General features: G+C 35.6%; 1 protein-coding gene across 8 annotated transcripts; it reads right to left on the bottom strand.

Moving 5' to 3' along the window:
* Positions 1-858: 858 nt before the first annotated feature.
* Positions 859-14,491, bottom strand: rae1 (ribonucleic acid export 1; the record flags this gene model as incomplete). 8 transcript variants are annotated; one of them, XM_079883256.1, is made up of 13 exons in its annotated part: positions 14,451-14,491; positions 13,948-14,079; positions 13,757-13,861; positions 13,468-13,560; positions 12,682-12,768; positions 12,432-12,518; positions 10,981-11,052; positions 10,652-10,759; positions 7,704-7,810; positions 7,542-7,617; positions 7,163-7,357; positions 3,126-3,211; positions 859-1,256 (listed from the first exon to the last, which is right to left on the bottom strand). In XM_079883256.1, coding segments are annotated over exons 2-13 (1,107 nt in total). In that variant the 5' UTR covers positions 14,038-14,079; positions 14,451-14,491. The 8 variants fall into 8 exon arrangements, with proteins under 8 accessions (XP_079739382.1, XP_079739385.1, XP_079739384.1 ...); XM_079883259.1 differs by having other exon boundaries at positions 14,274-14,487; XM_079883258.1 differs by having other exon boundaries at positions 14,455-14,487.
* Positions 14,492-14,778: the final 287 nt, after the last annotated feature.

The raw sequence follows: 14,778 nt of genomic DNA, 5'->3' as shown, positions 1-14,778 counted from the left end.
GTGTAATATAACTGTTTGTGAATATAAAGGTCTGCAAAGATTTAAAGATCAAAGTGCACAACAAATAAAGTTATTGCCTCCTAAAACAAAGAATCGATTCTGAACTGGCAAGGTCATCAGCAATTCCAGTCTTACTGTGTTACATATCTACGTAATAATGTAACACATTTGCATAATGCCAGCCTATGGTCTTCAGTGATTGCCCACGAACAACATCTACTTTGACCCGCCCTCAAACACTGTAGTTGTAGCTGAGAACTGGAAGAGCTTGGTCTGTGATATGTCAATTAGTCACTGTTTTCAGCACTGCAAATCCACTTTGCATGCGCTTTAAAAGGATAAGGATTCGCATTGGAATTGATAAGAAAAAAAACGTCGCCATCATTACTGTTCATATCACTGTGTATGCAAGAGTTGAGGTAGCGCCCCAGGTGAAATTCAGATATGGTAATGGTCATTTATTTTCCGACACATGCTGAAAGAGTTAGACCAATCACGACAGGGCCATCTGACCCAGAGCAGAGTAGGTTGGTGGAAAGGAGGGGTTTGGAGAGACTGAATCTTTGAACAAACCGTTTTCAGATTATTTGAGAAATTAGGTGATGTGCAATGCATGCATTTTTTGACCTTTGATGCAGCGGCACTTTAACAGATCTTGACAGTCATGAGGGTGTCAGGGAATTCTAAGATATTTCTCCCCCAGTATGTTGGTTGCACCACTTGACTAACAAGTTTTAATAGTTGAATTGTTTACAATTAACATTACTGCTTCAAAAGTAAGTTTATGCAAAACTACAAAATTATATTTATGAAAGTCTGCATCATTTTCCCACCTGCAAGACAATAAGACAAGTGCAATGTCAAAATGCAGAGAAAGCTTGAGATAGATTTATTATTGGTTACATAATGTGATTATACACCAAGAAGAGAAAGAAAAGCAAATGGTGAAAATGCATTTCCTTTGCAAGGCAGTATCAAGAAATAAGAGCTGCAAGTAATGAAGAACTTCATGAAGAAGAAAAAAAAAAAAAGGTACATCAATTACACCAGAAATGCTAAAGCATGGCTTCCTTAATCGTATCAAAAGCCACTGCTCACATCACCATTGCTTATGAGCAGTTGGCGCCCTTCCGATTGGTCCATAAAAATTACGCATTGCCATGCCTTTGGTCCAGGTGTTAGCCAAATTGAGATCTCTCTCCCATATTTACACACTAATGCAGGTCTTCCAAGATGTGATGTGAAGCTTGACGAATCTAAAGACAAGGAGGGGCAGGCGTCAGTCAATACAGCATTCTGCTTTTCAAATCAAATTTATTTTTGGTTTTCTGTTCCCCATGAACAAAAGTAAAGTTTTTACATGGTCAAGAGAGGCATAATGCTGAATTATTACATCTTTATTCTCTGACAGGCCAATTCCAATGGCTCCAAGTTTTATAGATCATTCTCTTGTATTAAGAGATTTAGCCTATCTAATAAGTAGATCAGAGACCAAAATTCATATATATCCTCCTCTGCATATAATATCCACACACAATCATCCAAACACCTGATACTAGTCAATTTATCAGCACAAGAAAAGGAACGCAGAGACTGTTAATGTAATTTTCTTAAATCACCACCTTGGTATGGTATTACAGTAAAAATCTATTTCAATATTTTTACTGGAAACAAATGTTTTTTTTTTACATACAAAATGGAGAACTTTAAAAAAAAATGAAAACATGCAAAGTACGATAAATGCTAAAACTAATACAGTTTCCTTTGCATCCTACTTGAGCATAAACACTGCTGACTTTTTCGTATTTCATGGTAATTTTCAGATCAATGCACTGAACAGATCTGGACATGCTACACAAAACAGCACAACTGTGTGTGGCTGTACAGTGTCATCAGACCTATCCAGACAGCCAACAGCAGACGTTTCTTAAGACCAATGGCCTGATTGACTCCCAAACATGTGCGGCAGCATGTCATTATACTGTTTGTCTTGCAAAGCCATCTAACGTTGATCAAGTTAAAAGTGCAACACAGATTGATGTAATGACATTTTTGCGACTGAAAACTTTTTCCAGAGCCAAAGTCATTAATAACACACTTCTCTACAGAAGACCAGGAGAAAAATCATTCAAAAGTAAAGCAACCATTACAAATCTTTCCATTTTTTATCTTATGACTTTTCAATTATTTACATAAGATTTAAGTCCTAGAGACGATCAAATCAGATTTAAGTGCTTAACTCCATGCATAATAATTGAAGCATTAAATTAAAAGTGGAAGTACTGAATCATTCTCTTCAACTCATTACTTGGCTACTGGAGTCACTTATTAGCATACATACCAGTAAAAGAGTCAATACACAGTTCAGAGTGTAGGCTATGTGAACAGTGCCCAAGTGTCAAGGTTTTTTTTTTTAACTCCCAATATGTGCATGGGAAATTCCGTACACAATTTTCAAAGCCCATTCTGTGCACGCACACAATGCTTAAACATCAGGCCCCAGAAGTTTCAAGAACAGTATTCTTCTGTAAAACAACAATTAAGTGGACAGCTAAAATAAAATGTGTTAGCTCATGCTGTACATCCTAATTTTGAGCTTCTTTTATTTTAATAAAACTAATTTTAAATCATTCAAGTTATCTTATGTCTAAATTAGAAGTTTGCCGAGGGCTCCTAGCAGCCCTGGTATTCTGCCTGAGAACAACTAAAATAAACTGAATTATGAAATAGAATGGAAACATCACAGCTAGATTTATGAATATTACTGCAAAACAAAAAGATTCATTCCTAGTAAATAGTTACTTTCCTAACATGGTTTTGATTTATATAGTGGCTTTCCACTAGTAAACAAATGATTCACCATTATACTCAATGCGTAATACACTTCAATCGTGAACATTTAATTTTGAACTTAAGTAAAATCTCCTTTCTGTACACCATTTTAAAAACAATTGTGCTCCTTCAGAATGTATCCCACTAAGCCAAGGGCAACTTATTTATCCATCATGAGATACCATAGAACTCAGAAAGCATCACAACTGCACAAAGTCTGCGCAAGTCAGAAAGCACACCGGCCCTTGCACGGTGAAAGAAAGTCTCCACAGTAATGGACATCCCGCTCTCACCATTTCTTGTTCCGAGGCTTCAGTTCCTCAGCCGCATTCCTCAAGAAGATGTAATTCTTTTTCTGGGGATTGTAATACTCGTGTCCCTGTTAAACAAAACAGAGGGGGAAAAAAAAATGAGCAAAGGTCACACTGGTTTTCACTCGAGTTCAACAGAAAGACATAGAACTTACTTTCATCCTTTATCGTAACTGTATCTAAGTAACTAAGACAACACCAAATCATAAAATCAACATTCTAAAGGCCCGATCACAGTTCACACCCGGAAAAAGAAACTACCCATATTTTGAAGAATATGAGTAACCAAACAGGCCACATTGACTTCCATTGTATGGAAATAAAAATAAATAAAAAAGCCAATGGGGCCCATCAACTGTTTGGTTACCAACATTCTTAAAAATATCTACTTTTGTGTTCAGTATTCATACTTTGCACGTGACGTCACAAGTACTGGCTGGCGGGCAAGAACGTCGTTCTCCAGCAACGAAACCCAGTAAACTAATCAAGGATCTTGCCAGGACGTCGCCAGTTTTACTATACAAAAGTTGGTGTTTTGAGGTGTAAACAACATGCCAGATAGTTGTTGTGCGATTGGATGCACTAACCGCAGATGAGATAAGCAACCTTCACAGTATACACGTCTGTGCAGTGATCATTCCATCACTCCATCAAAGGTAATTTCAACATTTGTTTGAATACAATGGGTGTATGATCATGTAATTAATCGTGTCTTTAAGTTACCTTGAAGTTTCGTCAATCAACACCACCAGCTGTTTGTGTTACGAGTCTAAGCTAGGCTATCTGTATGTTCACACCGCCGCCGGCGAGTGCAGCAAAATTCATTGAAAATTAATGACTTCCGGGCACTTTGATGCTCTCGCCGGTGGCGGTGTGAACGCACAGTAACAGCTGTCATCTTTTGCTAACAACAACAAAAGTGTGTGATAGATTGTTTTGAGGTTTGTGATATCTATGGTTTTCAATGAGAACCAGAGATGACCCAACAGTAGAGCTAGATTATTTACGGAGGAATTATTACTGCTTAATTATCTTGTCTATTATTGTCTATTATTATACCTTGTCTGCTTTACACAATTTAGCTACCTTGGAGTTAATCCTAGTCCATAGTTATGCAGCTAGCTCGATAACAGACTTGATAGCTACTAGAAAGACCTGGAACTACAAGACTCTACGTTGACCCGGTTGTTGCCCGCCAGGTATCCATGGTAGTCACGTGACTGCAAAGTATGAATACTTGGGGTGTCGCAATATACCGGTGTTGACGGTAATTGTGATATTCAAAGCATGAAATATCGACACCGTGTTAATTTAGAGTGTGACAATATACCGGTATTGGCGATAACCACAATGTTTAAAATGAATAGGACTCTTATGATAACATGACACGTAAATACTCCAGCGCCAGTACCTGGTTGACCTCTCAGGTGTCTGTATTGCACCCGCGGACACCTATCAAATAAGAAGACGACGCAGCGCTCGCCCGCGCAGCTAGAGTAAAACACTCCCGAAAAAAGTAAGCTCGCCTGTATGGAGTTCTTCGGCTTCAAAGAAAACAGCACCTTAAAGGGGGTCACCGTTGCACACCGGACGAGAAGCGCAGCGCAGTTCTATTCGGCGTCTGTCCGCGGCGCCCAGCAATAGCTAAGGACCGTGTTCAAAATCCTGCCGCGCCATTTACATAGTTTTATATTAAATTTACATTATATTGGTCTCAAATTATCGTAAATGACTTCACCCTGTGCTGCAATATACATTTAATTGTACATTCATTTACAAAAATCAGCTGCTTGAATGAAAATTGCTGATGTTATTATCGGATTTTCAGGTGATATTCTCAATTAATTCAGTTAACGGATGCTCTGAGGTAAAGTGTTCAGATCACACACTCAGCAACTATTGTATTTAATTGTACAGTACAATCATAACATTGTACAGACATTATCTTAATTTCATAATGTCCTTAAACTTAAGAATATTGCTGGCCATAAACTGAGAAAGTGCGCGTCCGGTGTGCGATACCTCGAATTGTCCTACACGCGACGCGACGCGGTAGAACGTGTATCCATCAACCTTTTTACCCATCTCCGTGTCCATCACCCTGTCCCTGCGGATTACGCCATTTTACAGAAAGTAAATTGCTATTATTTTACTAGTCATGGAATGGGAAACGTGACATTAACCTGTTAACAGGGGGTTTCTGTGTTCATATATTTAATAAAGGGTGATTATTAAGAACCCCGTTTTCTTTACTCATCTTATTTTTGTATTTGCACTTAATTTTTTGTTCAAATCTGCATGACTTTATTGGCGCCGGCGCAACAATAGGTTTAAGAGCTTTTCAGTTCTTCAGGAAACCTTCAGACAGTGTTTCGCTTCAGTTTGAAACCAGATAAACTTCACATGCTTGTCTTCCTTCACAAAAATTTGCCATAGACTGAGTACGCAAAAAGTAAAAATGCATGTGCCTTGTGTTTATAAGTAGGCTATCCTTATGTTTGTTGGGTAAAAAAGAAAAACTTTATAAACAAACTTTAAAAAACTTTACCTACTTTTTTTTATTACTGTGAACGAATTATATTGTTTGTTTAATGCTAAATATATAAAATATACATATAAAAAAGCAAGATTGATTGAACTAAATCAATACAGTCTGTGCTTGCAAAGATATGGCTGTAAAAAAAATATTTTTCATGTTTAGCCATTTTACTTCCACATTTGTTGTGAAATGTATCACATATCTATTTTATTATAGAAATACATTATATAGACAATGTCCCGTTTTTATTCAAAAACATTTTGAATGCACATTGAAGTGTGAGATGAGAATATAATAAAAAAATTATGGAATAAAATAAAGAAGATGTTATAAGTAAACTAACTCTGGAACAAAAGTTAAGGTTATCCACAAACTTAAACGGGAATGTCGCATAACCTGCTATCTGGAATACCCCCAGATGACATGCCTGTAGCACACACTTATAAACTAAACATTCTTGTGCATTGGTGTGGACGCTAATATAGTTATCGTAATTGATGTGAACATCTCATAAGGCAATGATGCTAAATGCTGGGATTGACAAGTCCAGCTGTATTTTATCACTCAATTTTTTTCTGTATGATTAGTCCTTAAAATGCTTAAAAGATGAGGAGCAAGTACAATGGTCGACTTGATTACAATTTTTTTTCCGTATCTTTTTGGCCATTGCGTTGTGCCTTACTTGCACTTAAAGGGATGGTTCAGAGTCATTTCAACCTAGGGTCCTTTGCACCATGACCTCGAGCTAGGTTGAAATTACTCTGAACCATCCCTTTAATGTCCTACCATGAAAGCAGCATTAGGGCAGTGTGCCAACAAGTCAAAAGACCAACTTCTAAAAATGCGGCTAAAGATCCTTGGATTCTGTTTGATTCCGTTGCACTGTCAAGCTATTTTTGAATACAAGAATGTGTCTTATGTTAACTACTCATTCTAGACTAGTCAATTTTAAACCTATTAAAAGCAAATCCTTTGCAGTCTCTTTCATGAATGCCATATTTTCCTGATCACTTTAGCATTACTGTTCTTTCTCCAATGCTAATGTTTGCTTTCTAGCTGATAAACCATCACGCTGTTGTTGAATTCAATATTATAAAACCTGTTTCAATGTTAAGCATCCAACCATATGAGAATCTGGGGCAAACTTAAGAGAGGCACTGTACTTTTGACATTACATAAAAATGATGGTTCCTAAGCATAAATATTGTATAAATGTATATTTGCCCTTTATATTAAAAATACACTGCTATGAAATTGACCATAGGAACTTAAGTGAAGCTTAATCTATCAGATATCCTAACTGACAATAATACTATACTAAATATTTTTATACTTTAACAAACAAACCTAAAATCTAATCTAAAGTCAATTATCTGATGTTAGAAAAAAAAAATCTGTTATTTTATTTTACTGTCCAAAACGCTCATATTATTTCTGATGTTAATAACATACAAATGTTAAATATTAATTGAGAATGTACCTTAGACCAGTCATAGCTGGAGGCGTAGGCAAATATGTTCCCATTGTTATTGAAGCAACAGGCCGTTATTGGTTGATCTAATTGTTCAGAGGTCTTCAGCTTAGTGCGGGCATCTTTATCCCAGAAACTGAAGCGCCCATCAGAGCCTACTGTTGCCAGAGTGCCATGGACAGGGTGAAAGGAGATAGCATTTACCTACAACAGAGAAACAAACAGCATGACCATTTTCAGTTAGCTGAACAACAGGCAAATTAGGCAAAAGGTATTATTTTTTGAATATTGTCTTTGATACAACACTGGCCAGCCTTAGACTAGACTAAATACTCTAGCAAAATTTGCATTGCATTTAAAAAAAGTACACAAAAACTAGAAAACTCACAGCATAAATATCTTGGGGTGTTGCAGTATTGGTTCCATTTGACCTGTGGCACTTAAAGGTGAAATTGTCCTTGGCTCTGGGTTAAAAGATATATATATTAGATAAAAATATATTCTGTGTTACTGTATTAGCTGTTAAAATGTATAAACCATACAGACTTACGGGTTAGGTGGGTTTATGTAGTGAATGGCAACTCGGCCCTCAATGCTGCCTAGTGCAAAACCAGTAGGTTTACTCTGTTTGTCCTTAAAGATAGCCACACAGCGGTGCTGTTAAACAAAACACACAAGTTTAATACACTGTTTGCAACAGTATCTGCATTCTGCAGAGAAGAAAGAAACAATATAAAAGGTGATTTGGGCAATAAAACAACACAAAAACATTTTAGAGAAGTTATGCAGGGCAACTACTGAGATGTTGGTAAACTTAAGCAAGAGACTGCCCAAAATTGAAAAATGTTACGACCAAAAAAAAAACACAACCATAAAAGTACTGTAGACCATAAAGCTTATGTGCTATATTCAAAGTCATCTGAAGCCATACAATAGTATTCCTCACACAAAACTAAAACAACTAAAGTAGTTATTCACCAAATATCTTACAATCCTCAAATTTAATTAAAGGATTAGCTCACTTTCAAAACAAATTTGCTGATAATTTACTCACCACGATGTCATCTAAGATATCCATGTCTTTCTTTCTTCAGTCGAAAAGAAATTAAGGTTTTTGAGAAAAACATTCCAGGATTTTTCTACTTCAATGGCAACCAACTATTCCAATGTTCAAAGAAGGTTCAAATGTCTAGTGAACGATCGGTCATTTTCTAACAAAAAAAACAAACAATTATACACTTTTTAACCACAAATGCCCGTCTTGTACAATCTCTGAGATGCGTCTCTGATGTATTACGTCATCACGTTGGAAAGGTCACGAAAAAAAATAAAATAATAATAATTATAAATTAAAACAAAGATGTCAGACGATTTTGAAGTTGGAGGAGAAAATGAGATGACATTTTTCGCCCTTTCCTACCTTTTTGAACCGGAGTACACGGGCAAATAACTTAGATAGATGATGTGACGTGTGACCTTTCCAACGTGATGACGCAATGCGTGGCACATCTCAGAGATGGTACACGACGAGCATTTGTGGTTAAAAAGAATATATAACCATATATATTAGTATTATTATTATATATAATATATATATATATATATTTTATATATATATATATATATATATATATATATAAATATACACACAGTACTGTGCAAAAGTCTTAGGCATGTTAATATCCCCACCCCAAAAATGTCCCCAAAAATGGTTTTAAGTCAGTTATTTATATCTTTATTTATATCTATGTATAACCTTCCTGCAAAGCTACAGTACTGTGAAAAGTACTGGCACTTGTGTTAAAATGCTGTAAAGTGAGAATGCTTTCAAAAATAAAATCATAAATTGAATTTATTTATGATTTAATTTCTATTAACAAATCCAAATCAATATTTGGTGTAACGACCCTTTGCGTTTAAAACGGCTTTTGTCCAGGTACACTTGCGCATAGTTTTTCAGGAAGCTTTGCAGGAAGGTTTCTTCAAGCATCTCGGAGACGTTCCCGCAGTTCTTCTGGATTTAGTCAGTCTCAGTTTTTTCTGTTTCTTCATGTAACAGACGGACTCGATGATGGTGAGATCAGATCATACCGGCTATTGTCAGATTCCTTGTGCATACACAAATCTCACTGGATTATTACAATTAATGGCAAAAAGAATGTTTGGAAATGTAAACTGATAGTTCCTACTGACACACTACAGCAAAAGATATGAATAACTGACTTAAAACCATTTTTGGGGACATTTTTGGGGTGGGGATATTAACATGCCTAAGACTTTTGCATAGTACTGTATATATATATATAAAAAAATTTTTAAAAAATGCCTGATCGTTTCGCAAGATAAGACCCTTATTTCTCGACTGGGATCGTGTAGAGACTTTGAAGCTGCATTGAGACAGACATTTAAACCTTCTTTGAACATTGGTATAGTTGGTTGCCATTGAAGTCCATTATATGGAGAAAAATCCTGGAATGTTTTCCTCAAAAACCTTAATTTCTTTTCGACTAATGAAAGAAAGACATGGATATCTTGGATGACATTGGGGTGACTAAATTATCTGTAAAAAAATGTTTTAAAGTGAACTAATCCTTTAATTCCTCCATATTTTCAAACTTGGCAAGTAACAGGTGGTTACAAGATATGAGAGAACCAAAAGGTGAGTAATGATTCACTCAGAGGTTCAAGCATGAAGTGCCGAAACCCTATTGTAATTGTTAATTTCCAAGGATCAGCAATCGAATAAAATCGAGAAATATATATATATATACTTTTTTTTTTTTTTTTTTACCCAGCCCTAGTTACTTCTTAAATGGTTTAAGAAAGCATTAAAATTACACTGACTTTACAGAAAATACAGATTTCAGGATTTCATGTTTTGTGCATTTGTTACATTTCACACACACACAGTGAGTTCTTAGAGTATATTTTAATTGAATTGCCATAAGCAAATCGCGTTTGCCGGGAAAAAAAAGATTTATGGCATATGACCTAATCAATGTACAGTCTTTTTAGATATATTGCAGTATTTATTGCAGTATTTATTTATTGTATATTCACATTACATTTTCACAAAATACAAAAGATTTTTATTATTATTTATATGCTACAGTAATAAATTTCAACAAGGAGAGCAGCTCGCATGGATAATAGTAGAAGATTTTTTACCAAAAAATACATTATTTAGAGTTCAAATGCAAAGACAAAGCGTTTTTTAATTCACATCGTCATCTGTATTGTGTGTTTTCAAATTGAAAATGTTTCATCTTTGCATTTGGCTTCTAAATAAAGTTTTTTTGTTTTTTTGTAAGAAAACTTCTATTATGTGTCCGAGCTCCTCTCCTTGTTGAACTTTGATATGTTTTTTGAGCTTACGCACCAAAGTAATTTTTATTTACTAACTCCTCCTGTATTTTGCTCGGATGTTTTTTTTTGGTCGTGAATTTTTCTAATCAATTACTTCAAAAATTGAGTGTTTAGAAATTAACTAATACGGACCTGATGCTTCAGAGGCGAATCTATACGTCGAAACTCTGAAGGCTGATTTTCCAACTGGTAAACAATAAGACCACGTTCTGCTGTAGCAACAACAGCCATTGGATATACCTATAAAAGATATGCACAAAATGATTTCAAGAAATAATTTCAGAAAAAATATAGTTTATGTACCATGTACTCAGATGTTAAAATAGAAAGAGGTTCACTTTGCTAGTCAAGTACACACACACAAAATGAACTCAAGCTATCAATTACACTGGAAGAGTGAAAGAAACAGATAACCTTCTAAATTGGTACTATAACAAATCATTCAAATCGCACTCCTTTACCACATCTGCACAGTAACACCTCTCTGGCATCTGCAGGGACATCATGGGGTTTGGGGAACGTGTGTCCCAAAACTGTCAAAAAAATAAAGAGAGGTAGAGAAACAGTTTGCTAATGACACTGAGACTGTGATTTTGTCAGATACTGCACACTGAACTGTGATAAAAAAGGAAAAAAAGTCGGCACACCATGGCTCCAAAAATGTGAAAATTTAATAATAGACTCACACACAGGTGATAACGTTTCGAGCATGTAGGCTCTTCGTCAGACAATTAAGAGTTAAACACACCACGCCTTTATACTCACAATAAAGTAAATTATTAAAAGTAATTATTAATAACTATTAGAAGTTTTAGAAGTAAATTATTGATGTCCCCTCCACGCCGTGGACACTTCAATTCTATACCTAGGTATTGTAAGGTAGAAAAAATGCTGAGCGACCAGACTTTTGAAATCTCGATTTCTGATAGCGCAACGATGTTCTGAAATGCGGGTTTTTAAAGATCTACTCGTTTTGCCCACATAGCAAAGGCCACAAGGGCAGCGCAGCATATAAATTACATTAGCCGTTTTGCACGAAATTGTCACATCAATTGGACATCAATAATTTACTTCTAAAACGCGAAACCTTCTGGATTTACACATTGGATTAAATTAAGAATTTGATATTCGTCCGTTTCTCAAAGATTTGTTCTTGATGTTGTTATTTTGGTTTATGCAGGTATCATTATTTAAATGGATAGTAATTTTGTATGTATACTTTGATTCTCACATTTAATATGCATTACTTTTGTATTTTTTCCTTTGCCTTTATTTGTTTTTCTGGGTGACATTGGTATTATTATTATTATTATATAATTATTATTATTTATTTATTTATTTTTATTTTGGGGGAGGGTGTCACCTGTGAGTATAAAGGCGTGGTGTGTTTAACTCTTAATTGTCTGACGAAGAGCCTACACGCTCGAAACGTTACCACCCTTGTGTGAGTCTATCATTAAATTTTCACATTTTTGGAGCCATGGTGTGCCGACTTTTTTTCCTTTTTTATTCATTTTCTTGTCGAGCACCCAATTTGAGCAACATATTGCTTTGGATGTGCGTGCTTTTGATCTGAACTGTGATACAATTAACTAACAACTACAACTTAAGATACATTGGACTAAAAGAGATCCAAGCACACTTGCAAGCCCAATTTGATGAAATTATTTTTTTTATGATCTTCAAACCAAGACAAACAGAACTGACCAAAAAGAACTGTCACTGGACAATGTTCCACCAAAGGATTGTAGTTTAAATACATCTTGGTCCATAAATTATAAAAAATATGCGAATGTGAAGAAGTGAATCTGACATGCTTTTTGTGGTGTAATAAGTTGCACTAGGCCATATGAGGATTTAGACTATATTTCAACTGTGCAGCCCTAAATACATCAAAGATGGGTTTCAGCACCTTCAGTGTTTTGTCCCAGCTGCCAGTCATAATACAGCTGTAGTTTGGTGCTTTTATCCAGTGAATTGTCTTGATTGGGCCTTCATGCTGGTCAAGGGAAAAAGTTGTAGAACCTGTTAATCATACTGTAAACCAACACAACTGAAATACATGTACTAAAATGTATGGTATGGGCTTTGCTAATAATTTACTTTTATTAGCCCATTATGCAGAAGAATAAGAATATAAAATGAACAAATTAACTTCTTACTTGCGCTATCTGAATGGTCTGATTGCTGTTCAGATCCCACATTTTGGCAGTTTTGTCACAGGATGCTGTAAATACTTTACTGCCATCCTGTTAATACAAAGCACAGAAGCAGAATTGGGTGAGAGGATGTATCATGTCATTTAGTAATAAAAAATAATATGGAAAATAGGACTCTGCTGGTTCAAGATTCTGACTTCTGACAGTACCACCAAATTGTATGCAAGCCAAAAAAACAAACAAAACAAAACAAAACAAAAAAAGTCCAACAATCTATCCATTTCTTATTTAGAATAATTAAGAACCTCCATTCAATTTATGAAATCCTAAATGGATCACAACAATTCTTGTGCATTTCAGTAGAACAGTTTAGAGCTAAGTGAAAAAACTAATTCTGTGTAAAATTCTATGCCAGCTCTGACCCAAAACCAGAAATAAAGCAAACAAGCATAACAGCCTAGGATCAGATGCAGTTTTAATGCCTTTAAGTTGTGCAAATGTAATGTCTAATCTGAGTCAGTATTGTGGCTTTTATTGTGTAAATGAAATGCCTAATCTGAGCAACCAGCATGAGAAGTTTGTTTTTGTGAAAATCAGTGCATGTCTTGTTTTCTGAGATTGTGCACAAGAATGATTTGTGCATTTGCAAAAATGTGTCCAGTGAGTAAGATTCCCATTTATTTGCTTTAAAATAGACTTTATGGTGAATAATGTTGGATGGTTGGAATGTTGGAAGTCTTTAAGATGTTAAAATAACCCACTAATAATTATGTGTGTGCATGATCTTACATCACTCCAGCACACATCCAGAACTGGGCCTGTGTGCATCTGCTGGGCTTTAGGGACAGTTTGACCATTATCTTGAACCTCCCAGCACCGCACCTTAGTTAACAATACATAAGCAAATGTATTAGTTGCAAGCTGAAAGAAGCGTTATTCAACAACTACAAAGATGCAATAACATATTTGTAAGTGGAAATTACAGTCAATGTGGTACAAATATAAAAATACCGACACAAAGAAACACAAGTGAAAATGTATATTCTGGATAGGAGAAATTACTATGTCAACGGCTTACGTCATTGGCCCACGAGCCTCCGACAAGAAAGTTCCCAGGCATCGTAGGAGGACTGAATGCCAAGCAGCTTATGCTGTCATCGGGTGGCGATGTTACTTCAACATCCTATTAACGACACCTCAATTTAATTAACATGCACATATAACAATATAAATATAAGATATGTACGGATATTATATTTCTGTATTTACCTTCATTGGATTATGACTATCTGTGGTGGTGGTGCCAAATACACCTGTTCCCGCGGACCCAAAACCCGTGTTCGTCCCGAATAAACTCATTTCAGTCCGTTAAGAGCAGATCAAACAACAATGAATCAGATCCTATACACGGAACATGCGATATAGTATTAACACGTGACAACAAAGATCATCTACAACACCTAACGTTACACCGATTCGAGTCAATTTAACGGTAACGTTAACAAACGGCTACTATTTTGAAAGTGCCTGAAATGAATATCATAGCCAGGTTATAAAAAGTATATTATCATGTTCACATGCATTAAACCACAAACCGTGCGATGGGTTTTAATAGCCTTCAGAAAATACAATCAAATTATAGGCCTGGGCAAGATCTAAATTATTGGCAATATGCTATCAAAATATCTTAACCATCTAAACTCACTAACTGCCGCGGAAATATTTGATTACTCCCATAAAACCGGTTCCCGCTTTAGAAACGATACACACACACACACTCTGCTAAAGGCACTTCTTCTTCTTCTTCTTTGTTACGTTTAATGGCGGGTGGCAACCAGCATTATGGTGCATTACCGCCACCTACTATGTTGGAGTGTGAGCCAGAGTTTTCCTTCCCTTGATGAGACAAAATAAATAAAAATAATAATAGTAATAATACTAATAATATTTCCTGCCCCTAAATTATATTTATCAATCCAGTTTCTCTCAAATAACATAATAATTTCCCTACCTCAATATCAAAAACATTTTTTATACTTAATTCTTCCTGTTCAAGCTTTCTACTTTCCTCCCTTAACACTTCCTGCTCTCGAGAGAATT

This window comes from Squalius cephalus, assembly GCF_949319135.1.
Source record: "Squalius cephalus genome assembly, chromosome: 10".
NCBI lineage: Eukaryota > Metazoa > Chordata > Actinopteri > Cypriniformes > Leuciscidae > Squalius > Squalius cephalus.
Note: the sequence above shows the minus strand (reverse complement) of the source record. Positions and strands in the feature narration are given on the sequence as shown.